Source organism: Podarcis bocagei (assembly GCF_964188305.1).
Source record: "Podarcis bocagei genome assembly, chromosome: 4".
NCBI classification, from domain to species: Eukaryota; Metazoa; Chordata; class Lepidosauria; order Squamata; family Lacertidae; genus Podarcis; species Podarcis bocagei.
The window spans coordinates 38,081,721-38,096,664 of record NC_138128.1 but is presented as its reverse complement, the minus strand read 5'-3'; the positions used below and the strand labels follow the sequence as shown (position 1 = coordinate 38,096,664).

The 14,944-nt window shown below is 39.4% G+C and overlaps 1 protein-coding gene and 1 long non-coding RNA gene across 4 annotated transcripts in view; one reads left to right on the top strand and one right to left on the bottom strand.

Moving 5' to 3' along the window:
• Window positions 1-351: 351 nt before the first annotated feature.
• Window positions 352-14,944, bottom strand: part of PAK2 (p21 (RAC1) activated kinase 2) — a 49,390-nt gene continuing 34,797 nt past the window's right edge. For all 3 annotated transcript variants that reach the window (XM_081192664.1, XM_081192666.1, XM_081192665.1), the window contains exons 6-15: window positions 13,643-13,741; window positions 12,635-12,764; window positions 11,354-11,417; window positions 10,509-10,557; window positions 9,267-9,379; window positions 8,421-8,538; window positions 7,259-7,358; window positions 5,216-5,412; window positions 4,895-5,032; window positions 352-4,049 (exon numbers count right to left, since the gene is read on the bottom strand). In XM_081192664.1, the coding sequence (XP_081048790.1) occupies window positions 3,963-4,049; window positions 4,895-5,032; window positions 5,216-5,412; window positions 7,259-7,358; window positions 8,421-8,538; window positions 9,267-9,379; window positions 10,509-10,557; window positions 11,354-11,417; window positions 12,635-12,764; window positions 13,643-13,741 (1,095 nt within the window). In that variant the 3' untranslated portion in view covers window positions 352-3,962. The remainder of the gene's footprint in view (window positions 4,050-4,894; window positions 5,033-5,215; window positions 5,413-7,258; window positions 7,359-8,420; window positions 8,539-9,266; window positions 9,380-10,508; window positions 10,558-11,353; window positions 11,418-12,634; window positions 12,765-13,642; window positions 13,742-14,944) is intronic.
• On the top strand, window positions 13,758-14,797 carry LOC308586330. Its single transcript, XR_014007819.1, has 2 exons — window positions 13,758-14,102; window positions 14,357-14,797. It is a non-coding gene; the product is annotated as an uncharacterized lncRNA (long non-coding RNA).

Here is a 14,944-nt window from a genome sequence, read left to right as displayed (position 1 = left end):
GCTAAAATTCATCTCCATAAAGTATCCATTAAGGGCTTTTTATACAGATGCCGAAGAACCAATTTGATCCATCAACTTGTATAACAACCTAAACAGCACAAAAAACATGAAGCGAAACGTTCATGGCTGTTTTTACAGAATTGCTTTGAAAACAGTGCTCAATACGGAAAAGTTGCAGCTGCTCGCTGGGTATTACAAAAGCTTTGAAGACAAATGATGACTAAGCTGCAAGTCTACATCAAATGAACGATCACACTATATAGTATGAAACAAAAATTCTTCTCTGTCCCTATTAACTCAAGTAAGCCTCTCTATTGGGGGAGGGTGGGAGAGAGAATGAGAACCATCAAGCATTTTAGAAATGTTTATTTCTAGCCCTGAAAGAACAAAGTCATTAAACATAGTCAAATACAGTAGTTAATATTGCAGTAACAATTAAATAACAGAATGGGATTAAATTAAACAAAAGGCAACAAAATCTGAAGACAGGGGGGGGGAACCTGAAAGCTTGCACTACTTTCATTTCCATCTGATGAAGTGAGAGAAAGGGAACAAAGAGAAGGAAACAATTTCAAGAAGATGTACTTAATTCCAGCTACGAAGACAAAGAAATTCTGTAACTCTTAACAGCAGAGTTTAATTGACTCCAAACTACTCCAGAGAACACATATGGTGATTGCTTAAGTTAATCAGTTATATTCTCAAGTTGTTAATGTCTCCATTCAAACCAGCAAATGCTAAACTTATTTGTGGTAAGTAGTCGTGTCTATTTCAACTGGATTTTTTTGCCGGGGGGGGGCAGAATTGGGAACTCGTCATTCCAGGTAAGCCTGCTTTCATGGAATGAGATACCCTTCTCTCCTCCTTGTAGGTTCACACCAATAACCATAACGTGCCATTGCAAACATGCCCAACACTCAAAGACTGATTCAGCCAAGAACATGGGGGGGGGGCATTTTTTGTAAGCCCAGACTGAGTATTGAAGCTATGATGTGGTTGCCCTGAACACTTCAATACATGCTCAGCTACGACCATTTCAAACTCTACAAAACAGTCTTTTGCAGCAACGCATTGAATTGGGATCTGGTACGATGCTGGAGTATTCAGGATACTGTTTGAACAGCCTAACATCTAATCTAAGATGACTGTGTGAGTAAGCCGTGAGTAACTATGTGAATCGATCAATATTTACTCACACTGGTGCCTGGATATTTGGTTAAGGCATCTTTAGCAGGAAGAGCAGTTAGGAGTCAATAGCCTATGCAATCTTATGCTGAGTGTTCTTACTCCTGTGCTCATAAGCTATACTTCCGTGCCCAGAAGATACAATCTTGAACATTCAAACCAGACATTAGAGGGGGCGGGGAGAAAAAGACTGCCACTTTTCCACTTCTAAACCAAGCTTTAAGACATTGGCAATACATGTTCAGTCCTTGTACTATACAAACCACATGCATCGCTGCACAATAATCAGGAACTTCCCGATGGCTCGCATTAAACATAGTGTTCCTATTCAGTTCATGTCTGTTTCTATCCCTAACCCTTTATTGCAATAGTGGACAGGGAAATTAGATGAACACACTGCCATAGTACAAAGCTGCTATACTTAAGAGCACCCATGCAGACAAGCTGTGATAGTACTCATGATCATGACTGGCACAAGAGTTGCCAGTGGGTCCTGCTTCAGCCAAGTCCTGAGCCAACCCAAATTGTAAGCAACTTTTAAAGGAGGATTTGAGAACCCTCATGATGAGGCAGTCAACTACTCATTTAAGATAATTTTTAATCACATTATAAATCAGTAAATGCTGCTTTTTGTTTATTTCAGAAGTGTTACCTTTAATTGCTACCATAAGAACACAAACATACACTTATCTCACAGCAGGAGTCATGGGTTCCACATATTCCATTGCCAGCAACAGACGACAGCTCAAAGGTAAGAAAAGGTAACTGTAGAGAATCCTTTAAATCTCTTTGTTTGACTCACATAAATCAAATTTAAGAGCATGGCTATTCTATACTTTATAGTAACTGTATTGCAAGTTATGGCCAGAGGAAGAACACCACCTAAAATACCACTCAGACCAGGACACCACATTTCTTGGACTAAACCAAAACACATTCAAAATGCTCTGAAAGCAACTGGGCTGCTTTGTTACAGTTTTCAAATGAATACTTCTCATAGGACACAGGACTGGAGTATGGCACTGCTTTCATCAGCATTAATAAGGCATTTGTTGGTACAGAGCAGGGTGCAAGAAGCTCCAAGATCTGAGGGAATGGAGCCCTTTGTGATGCAATGACTCAGAACCCAGAATTTTGCAAACCTGTTCATAAAACCCAGCAGAAATCATGCCCTTATGTCAACACATATTAATATTGTACACAGGTAAGAAACAGGCTTTTCATTGACCATCAGGCATTAAAGGCATTAAAGACTGCCTCTTAGCTAGGGTTTTAAAATGTTCTCCCAAGAATACCACGTAGGAATGCGACAAAGCTATAGCACCAAATTAGTAAGTCTGTTATGTTACTGTTTGGCACATCACTTGGCAATTCTTGATAAAGAGCTGCACATAAATCACAGTGCTTCTAGAAGGCTGATGTGACTGAAGAATCCCCACGGTGCACCTGACCACCACAACCAGAACTTCAATTCCTCTACAGCTCCAATTACTTTCTTTCATTTAGGGAGGCACTTTATCTTGTGTTTGTCTTCAGCCATAACAGTTGGTAAGTCTTTCAAGAGAACCATGAGAAGGCAAGGTTCTGCAGCCACTCACAAGCCAATTCAAATAATGTTGAATCTAGACTACTTTGCCATCTCCAATTGTTTGTCTCCACAGAATAGCACTTTTGGTGTTCAGAAGATTCAGTTGGCTGAATTATACAAAAAGTCTTGGATCTTCTATTTTTGAAAATCTGCTGGGTCTTTGTTAGTAGAAATGGTGAAGATATACATTTTTATACATATAAAAAGGAAGAGAGCTCTAATACTTAATCCTGACAGCTCCAAAGTTGCTTTGGAGGGGAAATGTACAACATATACAAAAGGTACTTAAGACGAAGAAGAGCAATTTAAAAATTCAGAAGGCACCAGCATAAAGCCCAAAGCCCAAGTCAGAACATGGATACAACACTTTGCTATAAAACCACACACTTTCAAGACATCCCTTTAAAATGTTACCCACAAGCCTACACAGGCAAGGAAGGAATGGAAGACAAGTCACAGGGATGGAGTTCTCTCCCCGAGCCCACGGGATGGTTTGAGCATTAACCAAGAAAAGAAAAGCAACACCTTTTTCCTCTTCCCCACATGTATTCAATCTCCTAAATTCAGAGGCATCTTTCCCTTATGTTAAAAAGTCCATGCAACAAAATTATGTATCAGACGTTGCTGAACCTTCTTCTTCCCCTCTACTCATGTTCTTCTGTCTTTAAGAACAGTCATTGGAAAAAACTACAGTTCTTAGGTAGCTGGGTGGTTAATGCTACAATACAGTTATAGCTAACAATTCTACCATATCCGCCTTTTAGTAACTCAGCTGTTGCAATATTTTGAATGACTGACAAATGGAAGGGGGAGGGGGGAAGGTCAGCAGATCAAAGTAATGCCTCCCTCCAAAAGCTTGAATCTGTTGTTCAAGTATTGAAAGTGCCCAACAGAGCACAATGAATGGGATCTGGTACAGCAAAGTCATTAAAAAAAAACACCTCCCAGGCATAGGAAAATACATCGGAGTTGTCTGCAAAAGTGGTGAAAAGGCCAGTGATTCAGTTCACAACTTCTTCCAGAAGAGTTCACTACTACCACCACCATTTTTTCTTCTCTTGTGTCTTCCAGATGAGATTTTTTTTCCCTTTTGCAGACTTTCAACCTCCCTAACAAGAGCAACAATTTATATATTATGAAAAACTTTAAAAACAAAAAAACAAAAATGATGAAGGCCACAGCAGCAATGCTAACGGTTACTCTTCATTGCTTCTTTGGCTGCTAGGATCAACGGCGTCAAGCTTGACAAAGGTTTGGCCAGTTTCAGGAAAGGATGCTATCAAAAGAGAAAAGAAACAACCTTTTAATGAACAAACACTTAAAAGGAAACTCCAGCAGCAGCATTTTGAGTCATACACTTAGCAAAAAATGCAAAGGAGAGATGACCAGGGAGACAGGTTACCTACTGTGCTTAGGTCATACTAAAATATGATCAGTATTAGTGGGTGGTATTCAGCTAAGTCTTACTCAGAGCAGAGCTATTAAAATTAACTTATACCAAGGGTCATTGCCTTCAACAAGTCTACTCTGAGTAAAACTTAGCTGAATCCTTAGTCAATTGTTTGCAATTATTAATTATTATTATTATTATTATTATTATTATTATTATTACTACTACTACTACTTTCTTTTACTACTACTACTACTACTACTACTACTACTACTACTTTCTTTTTAAAAGTTGTCCAGGGAACATGCATTGATGAGTGATCATATAGATCTACTAATAAAATTTTAAGATGTGCAAAGATACTAGGTTGGATTCAGCTATCCCGGTGCAGTAACAGAAGCCAATTAAAAGCCTCCTGCTGGCCCAACAGGACTCCCTCCCTTCTCCCAATGTACTCTATAAGAGTCAGGAGAACCCCCAGAACAATGCAACAGGGTGAGGAGAAGGGAGATTCTTCCACCTGGCAAAGAGAGAATGCTTGCGCTGACTGAACCACTGTATTAGCATAATGTGGAATTCGACCATTCTTTTTTACCTTTATGTTCCCCGTTCTATCCCATTTTTTTCTGAATTTGTTGATCATATATCAGTCTTCCTTTACAGTAGCTTGACTTGTCAACAGAAAGCACTGTCTACAACTGATGCCATTTGCAAGATACCAGCGGCTTTACCTGTAACAGTTCTTTGGCTGACCCTCTTTTCTCTACATCCATTTCCAAACAACTATTTAGAAAGTCACGAAATATTGGGGACAATTTCTCTGGGTTCTGCAATTCTGGAGTGCCGTTTGTTGCTATTAAATATAATGCCTGCAAGAACGAACAAACAAACAAACATTGGCATTATGAAAAACAAAAAAATGTGGTTGTATGAGCACCTGAGTTTAAATCAGAACTGAAAAGGACCTGAAAAATCATTCAAAATTTGTGGGTTTTTACTCTGTTTTGCTATGTTCCAGGGAATCAAGAGTTCCTTGAAAACTTATGCCTTACCCTCAAAGGGTTTTCATTGAGATATGGGGGCTCGCCTTCGACCATTTCAATAGCCATGATACCCAGGGACCAGATATCCACTTTGGGGCCATAGGCCTTTCGTGTGACCACTTCAGGAGCCATCCAATAAGGTGTTCCAACCATAGTACTACGTTTGCTCTGTTCTGGAGTAATCTGTGCACAGAAACCAAAATCAGCTACAAAAAAGAAGAGAAGAGTGTAGTTATTGGAAAGTTAAATTAATAGTAAGTCCTACACTTTGGGTGTATCCCTGTTACCCAATTCTGCTTCCAGAAAAAGTTACAGGTGTCTCAGTGCCCACACGATGCACCTTCAACCCCCCCCCACCCCACCCGAAGGCATCCTTTTAGCAACGGAATCCACTACCAACAGTGGTGCAGTTCATTCTACCACTTATTAAAACAAATGTAGCAGAATGAGGTGGTAGAGTGGACTGTACTACTTTAAATTGTGGGTAGCAGATTCGAGATTTGAAATAATCCCCTGCATTTTTTTTTCCTTTTAAAGTCTAATACATTAAAGACACAGTAGCAACAACCTAGAAGACAAGTTCTAGCCCAGACCACTCCATGTGTGCTAGTTTTGTATTTGGCAGGGTCCTTCACAAAGGGGGACACTCACAAACGTAACCTCCGCACACACCTGCAGTGAGAAATGGTTTGGCTCATTCTACCACTTCATAGATTTACCATCTTATTTATACCTCACACTATTGCACATTCAGCCCAGCCGTGTTCTTTCTGCTGCTGCTGCAACACAATGCAGTGAAGGAATTCAGAGCTCAATTGATCAACTATCACAAAAGACATGGGACTTGTGAAAAAGGATCTCATTTTAGTGCAAGCCCCCACCCTCAGTGAAGTTTTAAACTTATAAGACACAATTTTAATGGAATCTGTGGAGCTATTGACTAAGCTCATAAATCTATGATACAGCATATTTGTTTTACTAATCTATTATTGCAACGCACGAGTTAAAATTGCTGAAGGCAGCTGTTGCAGTATTTAATATTCTGTACTTCTGGTTTCTTAATTATCCCAACCTTGAGCCTTAGCTTTTGTACTCAAATCTAATTTTAAACTGAAGCGGAAGAGAAGAATGCTACTGAGAACTCAGGCCAACTGAACAATTTCAAGGTTAGTCTAATCAAGACTGCCATCTGCTGGTTTTAAAAAATGCAAACTTGTAGAGTGTGTGCAAAACCAGGGGTCAGCAAACTTTTTCAGCAGGGAGCCAGTCCACAGTCCCTCAGATCTTGTGGGGGTGCCAGACAAATTTTTTTGGGGGGGGGGGAATATGAACAAATTCCTATGCCCCACAATAACCCAGAGATGCATTTTAAATAAATGGACACATTCTACTCATGTAAAAACACGCTGGTTCCCAGACCACCCGCGGGCCGGATTTAGAAGGCGATTGGGCCAGATCCGGCCCCAGGGCCTTAGTTTGCCTACCCATGTGCTAAACAATGCAAACTGCAATGGTAAGCTGCTTTACATTTATAAATGGAATCTGTTGTTTAGTTTAAAGGCAAACAGGTACTCTGCCATATTATCTACAGCTTTTACTCTTATCTAAATGACACAAGAAGCCAAGAGTCAATGAAAATGCAATTAAATGCTTCCAAAGCCATATTGTGGGCACTGGGTGGAGGAAGGCGTGTGTAAGATCATGCATGTGGCACTAAACCATGGTTTAACATTATGTGTGAATCAGTCCACTGTGTCAGTTTCAAACCATGGGTTATGAAGCTGGCTTAGTTTAACGTACTTTATACTGAAATCTGATCTATACATGCAAAAATATTTATGTGGCTTCCAAATAATATATTCTCCCTGTCTTCTCAGCCGCATAGCCACTCTAGTGGCAAAGACTTGTTGAGCCCAGAATTATACTTGTCACTGCAGCTGTTACACTAAAATTCATACCAGTGAATTTTGCTGTGAAACTTATGTGCAAAGTAACACCACCCAACTGTTCAGCCACATTTTTCATGTTTGGAAGTAACTGACATGCACTTACTCAGTTTAACTGATCCATCCATTCCCAATAGTACGTTGTCACTTTTAATATCTCTGTGGATAACCTGATTGGCATGTAGGAATTCCAATGCCTGCAAACACTGTATGGAAACAATGGAAGGGATATTGTCTAGACATGTTCAAAATTCACATTGGCTAGAGACAGTTTAGTAACCTCAAACAATGCTTTACTCACTGGCTAACAAATGATTTGTATAGTCTAGCAATTTTAAAAATTATGTTCCATATTTACAATCTTAACAAGTTGAATACACACAATATGTCCATGATATAAATCTTCACTCATTTTTAATATCAAAAGTTTCCAGCTAAAAACATCAAACAAAACCATTAATAAACATTGACATAATTAAGGTCAATCCACTGTTTTTCAGTGAAAGGTCTTTCATATGCTTACTTCAGAAGGAAGCATGTTTATAGTACAGAAAAATACGGTGCCTTTCCAGTGGTCTATAAAATAATTTGCAATGGGGCACCCTCTATCTCAAAACTTGATTTATGCTGTCTTCCTTCTCTTTATCCAATACACTTTGTTAACTTTTGTCAATTGTGCCATTTGCCAAACTTTGCTTAGTCATTCTCTTCTTTAAAAAGAATGAAAGAACTAATCGCCAGCTGAAATCTCTGCTGAATCTTCTCCGTAGTTTTTGCACTTCATTGATCTCACAACAGTAACCTAACAATAGCTGCCTCCACCAGAATCATCACCAAACTCTTCAAACTACTAACCTCTGTTTTTATGGAGAGTGCTACTGCATCCAGTATGTGTTAAATCTCTACAACTGGATCAGCAACTTCTCTTCTCCAACACTGTTCTCTATGTGTTCAAATACTTTTCTTCTGTGAAGAGCATTTCATTATATAAGACCTCCCATGGTCTGAACTGGTACAGACTACATACAGGGATGCCACCTCAGTGAAAACTAGACAGTGTGTACTCTTAAAATGTTGTGGTTTGTATCTCAGAAGATGAAAAGACTTGCATGGCCACTGCTACTTCACAAGGCTCAAACCCAAATGCTGAGCTACAGGCTTCCAACTCCCAGCCTTGATAAACCTGCCTCAGTAATGTAAATGCAATTATAATAAAAGTCAATTAGCTAAGGGAAGCAAATTTTCTCTTTCTTCAATCAATCACCTACCTCTCGACAGACAGCGGCAATCTGTGCCTCATCCATGCAAGTCTCCGTAACAACATCTGTGAGGGATCCACCAGCCAGATATTCCATTATGACAAACAATTCGTCTTCCATTAGGAAACTGAAGGTAGAAATTGATGAAGTTCAAACATAACAAATTATTGAGACAAAATATTTATTACCATTATTACAACTTTATGTATCACCATGCACAACACAATCGCAATGTGATGGAGAAACACGCCTCAGAAGCCATCCAACTTCCAAGGCACGTTCAAAAATGGAAGCATTCACTTCCAGGTTGCCAGTGTTCAAAAGCCAAAACGTTCGACTTCCGAAGTGTTTGCCAACCGAGGTTCCACTGTATATGGAAAAGATCCAAAATTGAAGCAATATTTGCAGCAGGAAGGTCTGTGTGCATGTTTCCAGGAACATCAGTCTTGTATCAGACACTTCCCTTGTCTACAAAATATAGGTCTGGTACATGAAGTTATTAATATAAAAAATGTCTCTATTATCTAGACTTCTTAAGAAGCTGAACTGATAACCTGACTTAAGACAACAAATGATATAGGGAATAAGGAGTTATTTCAGGCTTTATTACAGAAGTATCAGATATTTAAATGTGTTCTGTACCTCAGGAGAGAGACCAGTCTACTATGCATTGCATATTTATCCCACCCTTCTTCTAAAGACTCAGAGAAGCACCCTGGTCTCTCAAAATTTGCAAGAGATAGAAAAAAGGCAAAAGCGATTTGTCCAAGGATGTGAACTTCACAACCTAGTAAGGTGTTGAACTTGGGTTTTCACGTCCAAACTTTCTAGCTGCTATAGCATGTGTTTTGTTACCTGTCCAAAAAGTTGACGATGTTTGGGTTCTTCAACTCTTTCATTACCAGGATCTCATTGATAATTAACTCCTTCTTGGGTTGTTTCTGAAGATTTATCTGTTTAATAGCAACCTAAAAGGGTGAAAAGGGATTCAACAGAAGTTTATATTCAAAGAAAGACAACTGTAGTATGAACATTTTCAAATGTTACAATAAAAAAGGCAAATGGGTAGTTTCTTTACACTCCTTTTCCTGAGACAACCATTTGGTTGCCATTGACAGATCAACTGATCCAAGTAACTAACATAATCCTCACAGACAAAAGTTGGCAGGACATTTTGGCAGCAAAAGAAATGTTCACCAACAACAAAGTCTGAAACTATGAGAGCCAAGAATGTGCAGGGGTGAACATAAGGTAGAAGAAGAATGAAATAAAAACAGCAGCAACAAGACTACACAATTAAGCCTGATAACATGTAACGCTGTGGTTAGAAGTGTAACATTTGGAAGAAAGGAGGTATCTATGATGTGTAATGGACCCAGTACTAAAATTAGCTCTTATGGTTTGAATCTGAAACAAGGGCACCAGACAGCCAAAAAAGAGGTATAGTGGTATGTGTCCATTTTTTCTCACCCCAAAAATGGGGTATACAGTAGTTGATACCAATTTTGATTCACATTTATTTTCAAGAAACTCAGTTTTCCACATTTTAAAAGTCATTATTTCAGTTCTTACTAGTTATGAACTAACAGTGACAGATAAAACTGTATTGCAAAAGAAAAAAGAAAGCGCTAGCAGCATAACAAATTATAAATTATAATTTAACTCTTTAAACAGAAGCAGCTTTCTATGATAAAAACATGGGAGAGTTTAATTAACAAATTAACTTCCTTTTGGAATTTTGAACAGCCTTCCCAAATGTGGTGCCCTCCAGATGTTATGGACCATAACCCCATCAGTCCTAGATAGCATTCAGGGATGTTGTGAGTTGTAGCCCAGAAGATTTGGAAGCCACTTGGTTGCAGAAGGCTAATTTAGAACCAATTCCATGCATTTGATTTTTGCAAAATGTTATTTTAAAATTTATCATCTGATTCTACAGTACAAAGCAATTACTTCTGCACACAGCTATGAGGAATTCACTATTAGGAGATGAGTCTTTAAAAAAAACAAAACCCAAACAAACCAAAGCACAGTAACATTTGATTCGACCACTCTAAAAAGAAAATTCAAAGGTGGCAGAAGGTATATTGTTCCTACCTCCTGTCCTGTTGCTACATCAATGGCAATGAAAACTGTACCCGAAGCCCTATGAAAAGAAAATACACAATTCTATTAATATCTCTAATGCATATGTGCATGAACAGGTAAAGAGGCTGCACTAACTTTCACTGTACTTCGTTTTTATTCCAGTTCTAGGTTAAAAAAAGCCGACAGAATAAGATCAATGCCTATACAGTCATACCTCATGTTACGGACGCTTCAGGTTATGTGTTTTTGGGTTACAGGCCACGGGAAACCCGGAAGTACTGGAACGGGTTACTTCTGGGTTTCGCCGCTCGCGCATGCACAGAAGTGCTAAATTGGGCTTTGCGCGTGCACAGAAGCGCCAAATCGCACCAGCACCTGTATACCAGGATATGAATGCTGCGGGTTGCGGACATGCCTCCAACACGGATTATGTCTGCAACCCGAGGTTCCACTGTAAAATAAGGAATAGGAAAAGCAAGACCTTCCTTTTAACAGAGCATTTTGCAGTATTATCTAGACACAGACTACTAGTCAGATAACTAATGCTTAAGATAAGTTAATTCCATACTCCATTGCCCCAGTAACAGTCCAAAGATAGACAGCAAATAAATGGCAAGCTGACTGGAATTCTTTTTCAAATGTTCCTCCTCATCCCATAAAGTAAAGGATAAGTAGCAAAGCAGTCAAAATAATTGTTTCAAAATTTCCACTTCTGTTGGAGGCTTGCATCTGGTTGTTGTTATTATGTATACTAATCTATTGTTGATACTTCTGGTTTTGTAAACAGAAACCAAATGCCAAATAAGACAAAGAAAAGGGTACTTCCACTAACTCATTTCATAGTCAGTACTCACCCCTGTCCTATTTTTTCGTATCTTGTATATTTTTTCTTGGGATCTCCTATACTCACAATAGTTCCTAAAAAGAAAATTCCATGTGGAGTATTAGAAACCAACTAAGATGCACTATTGACTTTCGTTGGAAAGCTAATACATAACATTTCAATCAATAAAACAGTCAACACTGATTCAGTTCCTAAGTTGTTCCCCTGTTCAATTAAAGGGGGCGAGGACTTTCATCAACTCCCTTTTCAACCTGATGCCTCCTGAGCCATCCCATATCCCACATCATATTTCAAGGATATTCCAAACCTCAGGAGCAAACTTTCAGGAGGTACAGGAGGCAACAGAAGGAAGGAGGAAGCAGGAAAACCTTGTTCCATGAATGCAAAGTGTTCCGTTCACAGAAGGAAAGTTAAGATCCACACCATTTTATCTTCTTCAATGATGTAGCAGTGATCTAAACCTTTACAAGAACCTCAATTGTTCATATCACTCATGGAATATATGGCTTCATTATGATTAGCAGGTGTAATTACGAGCATTCGGAAGTCAGTTTTTGCTTACTTTACTGCTGACAATGGAACGAGTATGAGCAACATATACATGCCTAGAAGATTATTGAAATGCTGAAACTTCTATAAAATCCCACAACTATTCTCACAAATCAAACCACTTCACGCAAGTTATCATTTTAAACAGAGGAAGACTCTTCATGATCATCTCAAACACTGCTCTAAGCAGCTACCAAATGTAGTGTAACAAAATATTGATAAATGCCTTTCCATTAAATATTGACACTTTCAAAAGACAACATAATATGAGTATTTTGGATAGTAAAAGCAGTTTTCAACATAGTACAGACAGCCACTTTTTCATTACTTTCTAAAACACTGTCATATCTTGTCCCTATCCTGCATAGGAAGAGCTGTACCTATATAGGTCTATTCATACAAAAGTGTTCGCTTCCTGTGAAAAATAATGTGAGAACAGTGCAAACACAGGATATGCTCCTTAACAATGCATCAGCTATAAGTTCCTGCTTCAGCATTTCCTCAGCTCCTGGATTGCTAGCTAGCAATAACAATGCTCACACCATTCACACAATGCCTCTTTTCAAGAGAATCTGCTCACAGTTCCTACAAAGGGGTGAAAAGATGTCAAAATAAGGTTAAATACAGTGTGTGACTAGAAGGGTCAATGGCTGATTCACCATACAGAATACTCAGTACATATGACTTTGGGCTAATCATATACATATCCCTAGTCAAGTGCTGACTTAGAATTTCAACTTACGCAGCTTTTCCGTGATTTCTTCATCTGACATCTTAACTTTCTTCTTCTGCTTATCTGCTGATTTAGCAACTGTGTCACCCGTGTCACCAGAAGGTGCTGGGATGGGATCTATTACGGATCGCGTATAAATCTGCAAGGAAATATCATAATTATAAAGCCATTATATTACTATTAACAAATCTCTTTTCAGGTTGAAACTGCCACAAATACTTAACATCTCTCATGAAAGATTTATGGCTATCCTTTTAGTCAATGTGGCTCCCCGGCTACTACAGCCTTCAGGCCGATATGAATAGCTATAGGTTTTTGTAGCATTAGGGACTTAATTACAACTGACCCAACTGACTGCTGTATATTACAGTAGTATACAGTCGTATGAATCCTTTATAGAACTAAGCTCTAAATGGAGTATGGTAGATAAGAACTTTCCCAAACAATTTTGCAAATTACAGTAACATTCCCTTGTATACAACTACTAAAACATTCTTTGCAAACTCAGAAACAACTATACAAGCCAAGCTCTCACTGCACAAGTAATGCTGTTTCAAATTAAAAGCCAGTCGCCCCCTCTAATAGGAAACTCAAGTGGGGAGTACTGACAAGAGATGGAACCAGAGTGGAGGCACTGAACAACAAGAGGCAGGTATCAACATGCTCAGCAAAACAACCCCACCCCCCAGGTCAATGGAAGAAGAGAGATAGAATGCTCAATTTGGAGGAAATGGCTGGCTATAAGCCTCCACAAAGAATACTGCAATTATGAGAAAGGATTCTACCACTACTTTACATATTTATATAGCATTGCCGCCTCCCTTCAAGAGCTTCACATATACCACATAGGTCAATATTATTTCCAAGCTATAGATTACGACCACTGCTGAAATCTAGGGATTTTTTTTTCCTGGCTAAAGTGACATTTGAATATGAGACTCCCAAATCATGTTCCCGTTGTACCTGCAGACTGGTAAGTTATGGACAGAAACTATTAGGTGAAATAAAATGACTCACTGATTTTGTATGATCTGGCCGTGGGGCGATAACCGGAGGAGCCACTTCGTCATCATCTTCCTCTTCAGGTGCTGCAGGCTCCGACCCTTTTGCATTGGGCTAGAAGTTTTGAGTTTTGTTTTTTTTTAAAAAAAAAAGAAAGGAGTAAAAGAAATTAGGCCCTACTATAGAACATTTAGAAAGTTCACTATAAGGAAGTATACAAAACTATAAGATCAGAATAGTATGGAGTGGGAAACTATTTTTTTCTGTTGAGGTTTGCATTGTCTCTGAACTAATCTATTGAGGATGGTATACTTGCAGTAGGTGTGGCCAGAGCCACCACTTCTCTCTTTTCTCCTTTGCCCAACAGGCTGCCAGGAGAAAGGCAGATCACTCTTGCCAGGGCTCTGAACGGATTGCTTGCAGAGACCTTTTAAAATTAGGCTAGGAGTTGCATGCAGCCCTATAGCCACAGTTTGTCTATCCCAATACAGTCATACCTCGGGTTAAAGTATCTTTGGTTTGAGCATTTTCGGGTTGTGCTCTGCAGCGACCCAGATGTAACAGAACACGTCATTTCCGGGTTTTGCCGCTTGTGCATGCACAGACGCTCAAAATGACGTCACACGCATGTGCAGATGCAGCAAATCGCGACCCGCGCACACGCAGACGCGGGTTGCGTTCGCTTCAGGATGTGAACGGGGCTCCGGAACGGATCCTGTTCGCATCCAGAAGTACCACTGTAATAGCATTTCAAGCAGCTCCTCACTGCTACTGCCTTTGAACTCCCTCCACCCACTCCCCAAGTTCTCTGTGGAGTGAATAAAGTATATAATCTCTCCCCCTTCCCTATGGGCTTTTGCAGGAGGCAGTAACAACAGCACATGAAGCCAGCAAAAGCACTGGCCAAAGAAGCCCAACTCAAAAGGACAAAAAATAACCTCTCAACAGTCAAAATGAGGAAGGAAAGGAGAAGCAATGTTTTGATGCACACTGGACCGGGAGGGGGGCAGGTCTTGCTACTGGCAAGCAAGAGAGTGGATATATGGAACTTTAGCTTTGATACAACAGCAGCCTCTGAACTTGTCAACCACGTGACAAGTGATGTCATAAATTACAGAAGTGCACCAAGAAAGAATCCCATCTACCGATGTATCCAGCTTTAATTTTTTTATTTTTTTAAAAAAAGTCAGGTGTAGGCCTCTGGTGACTCATAACTCAAACCAGACAATACTTGAAAAAGCAAAGCTTGAATGCTACTGAATCTCACTAGGCTCGATCCACATCAAGAACTGCAATAGAGCAGTGTGAATACTTCTG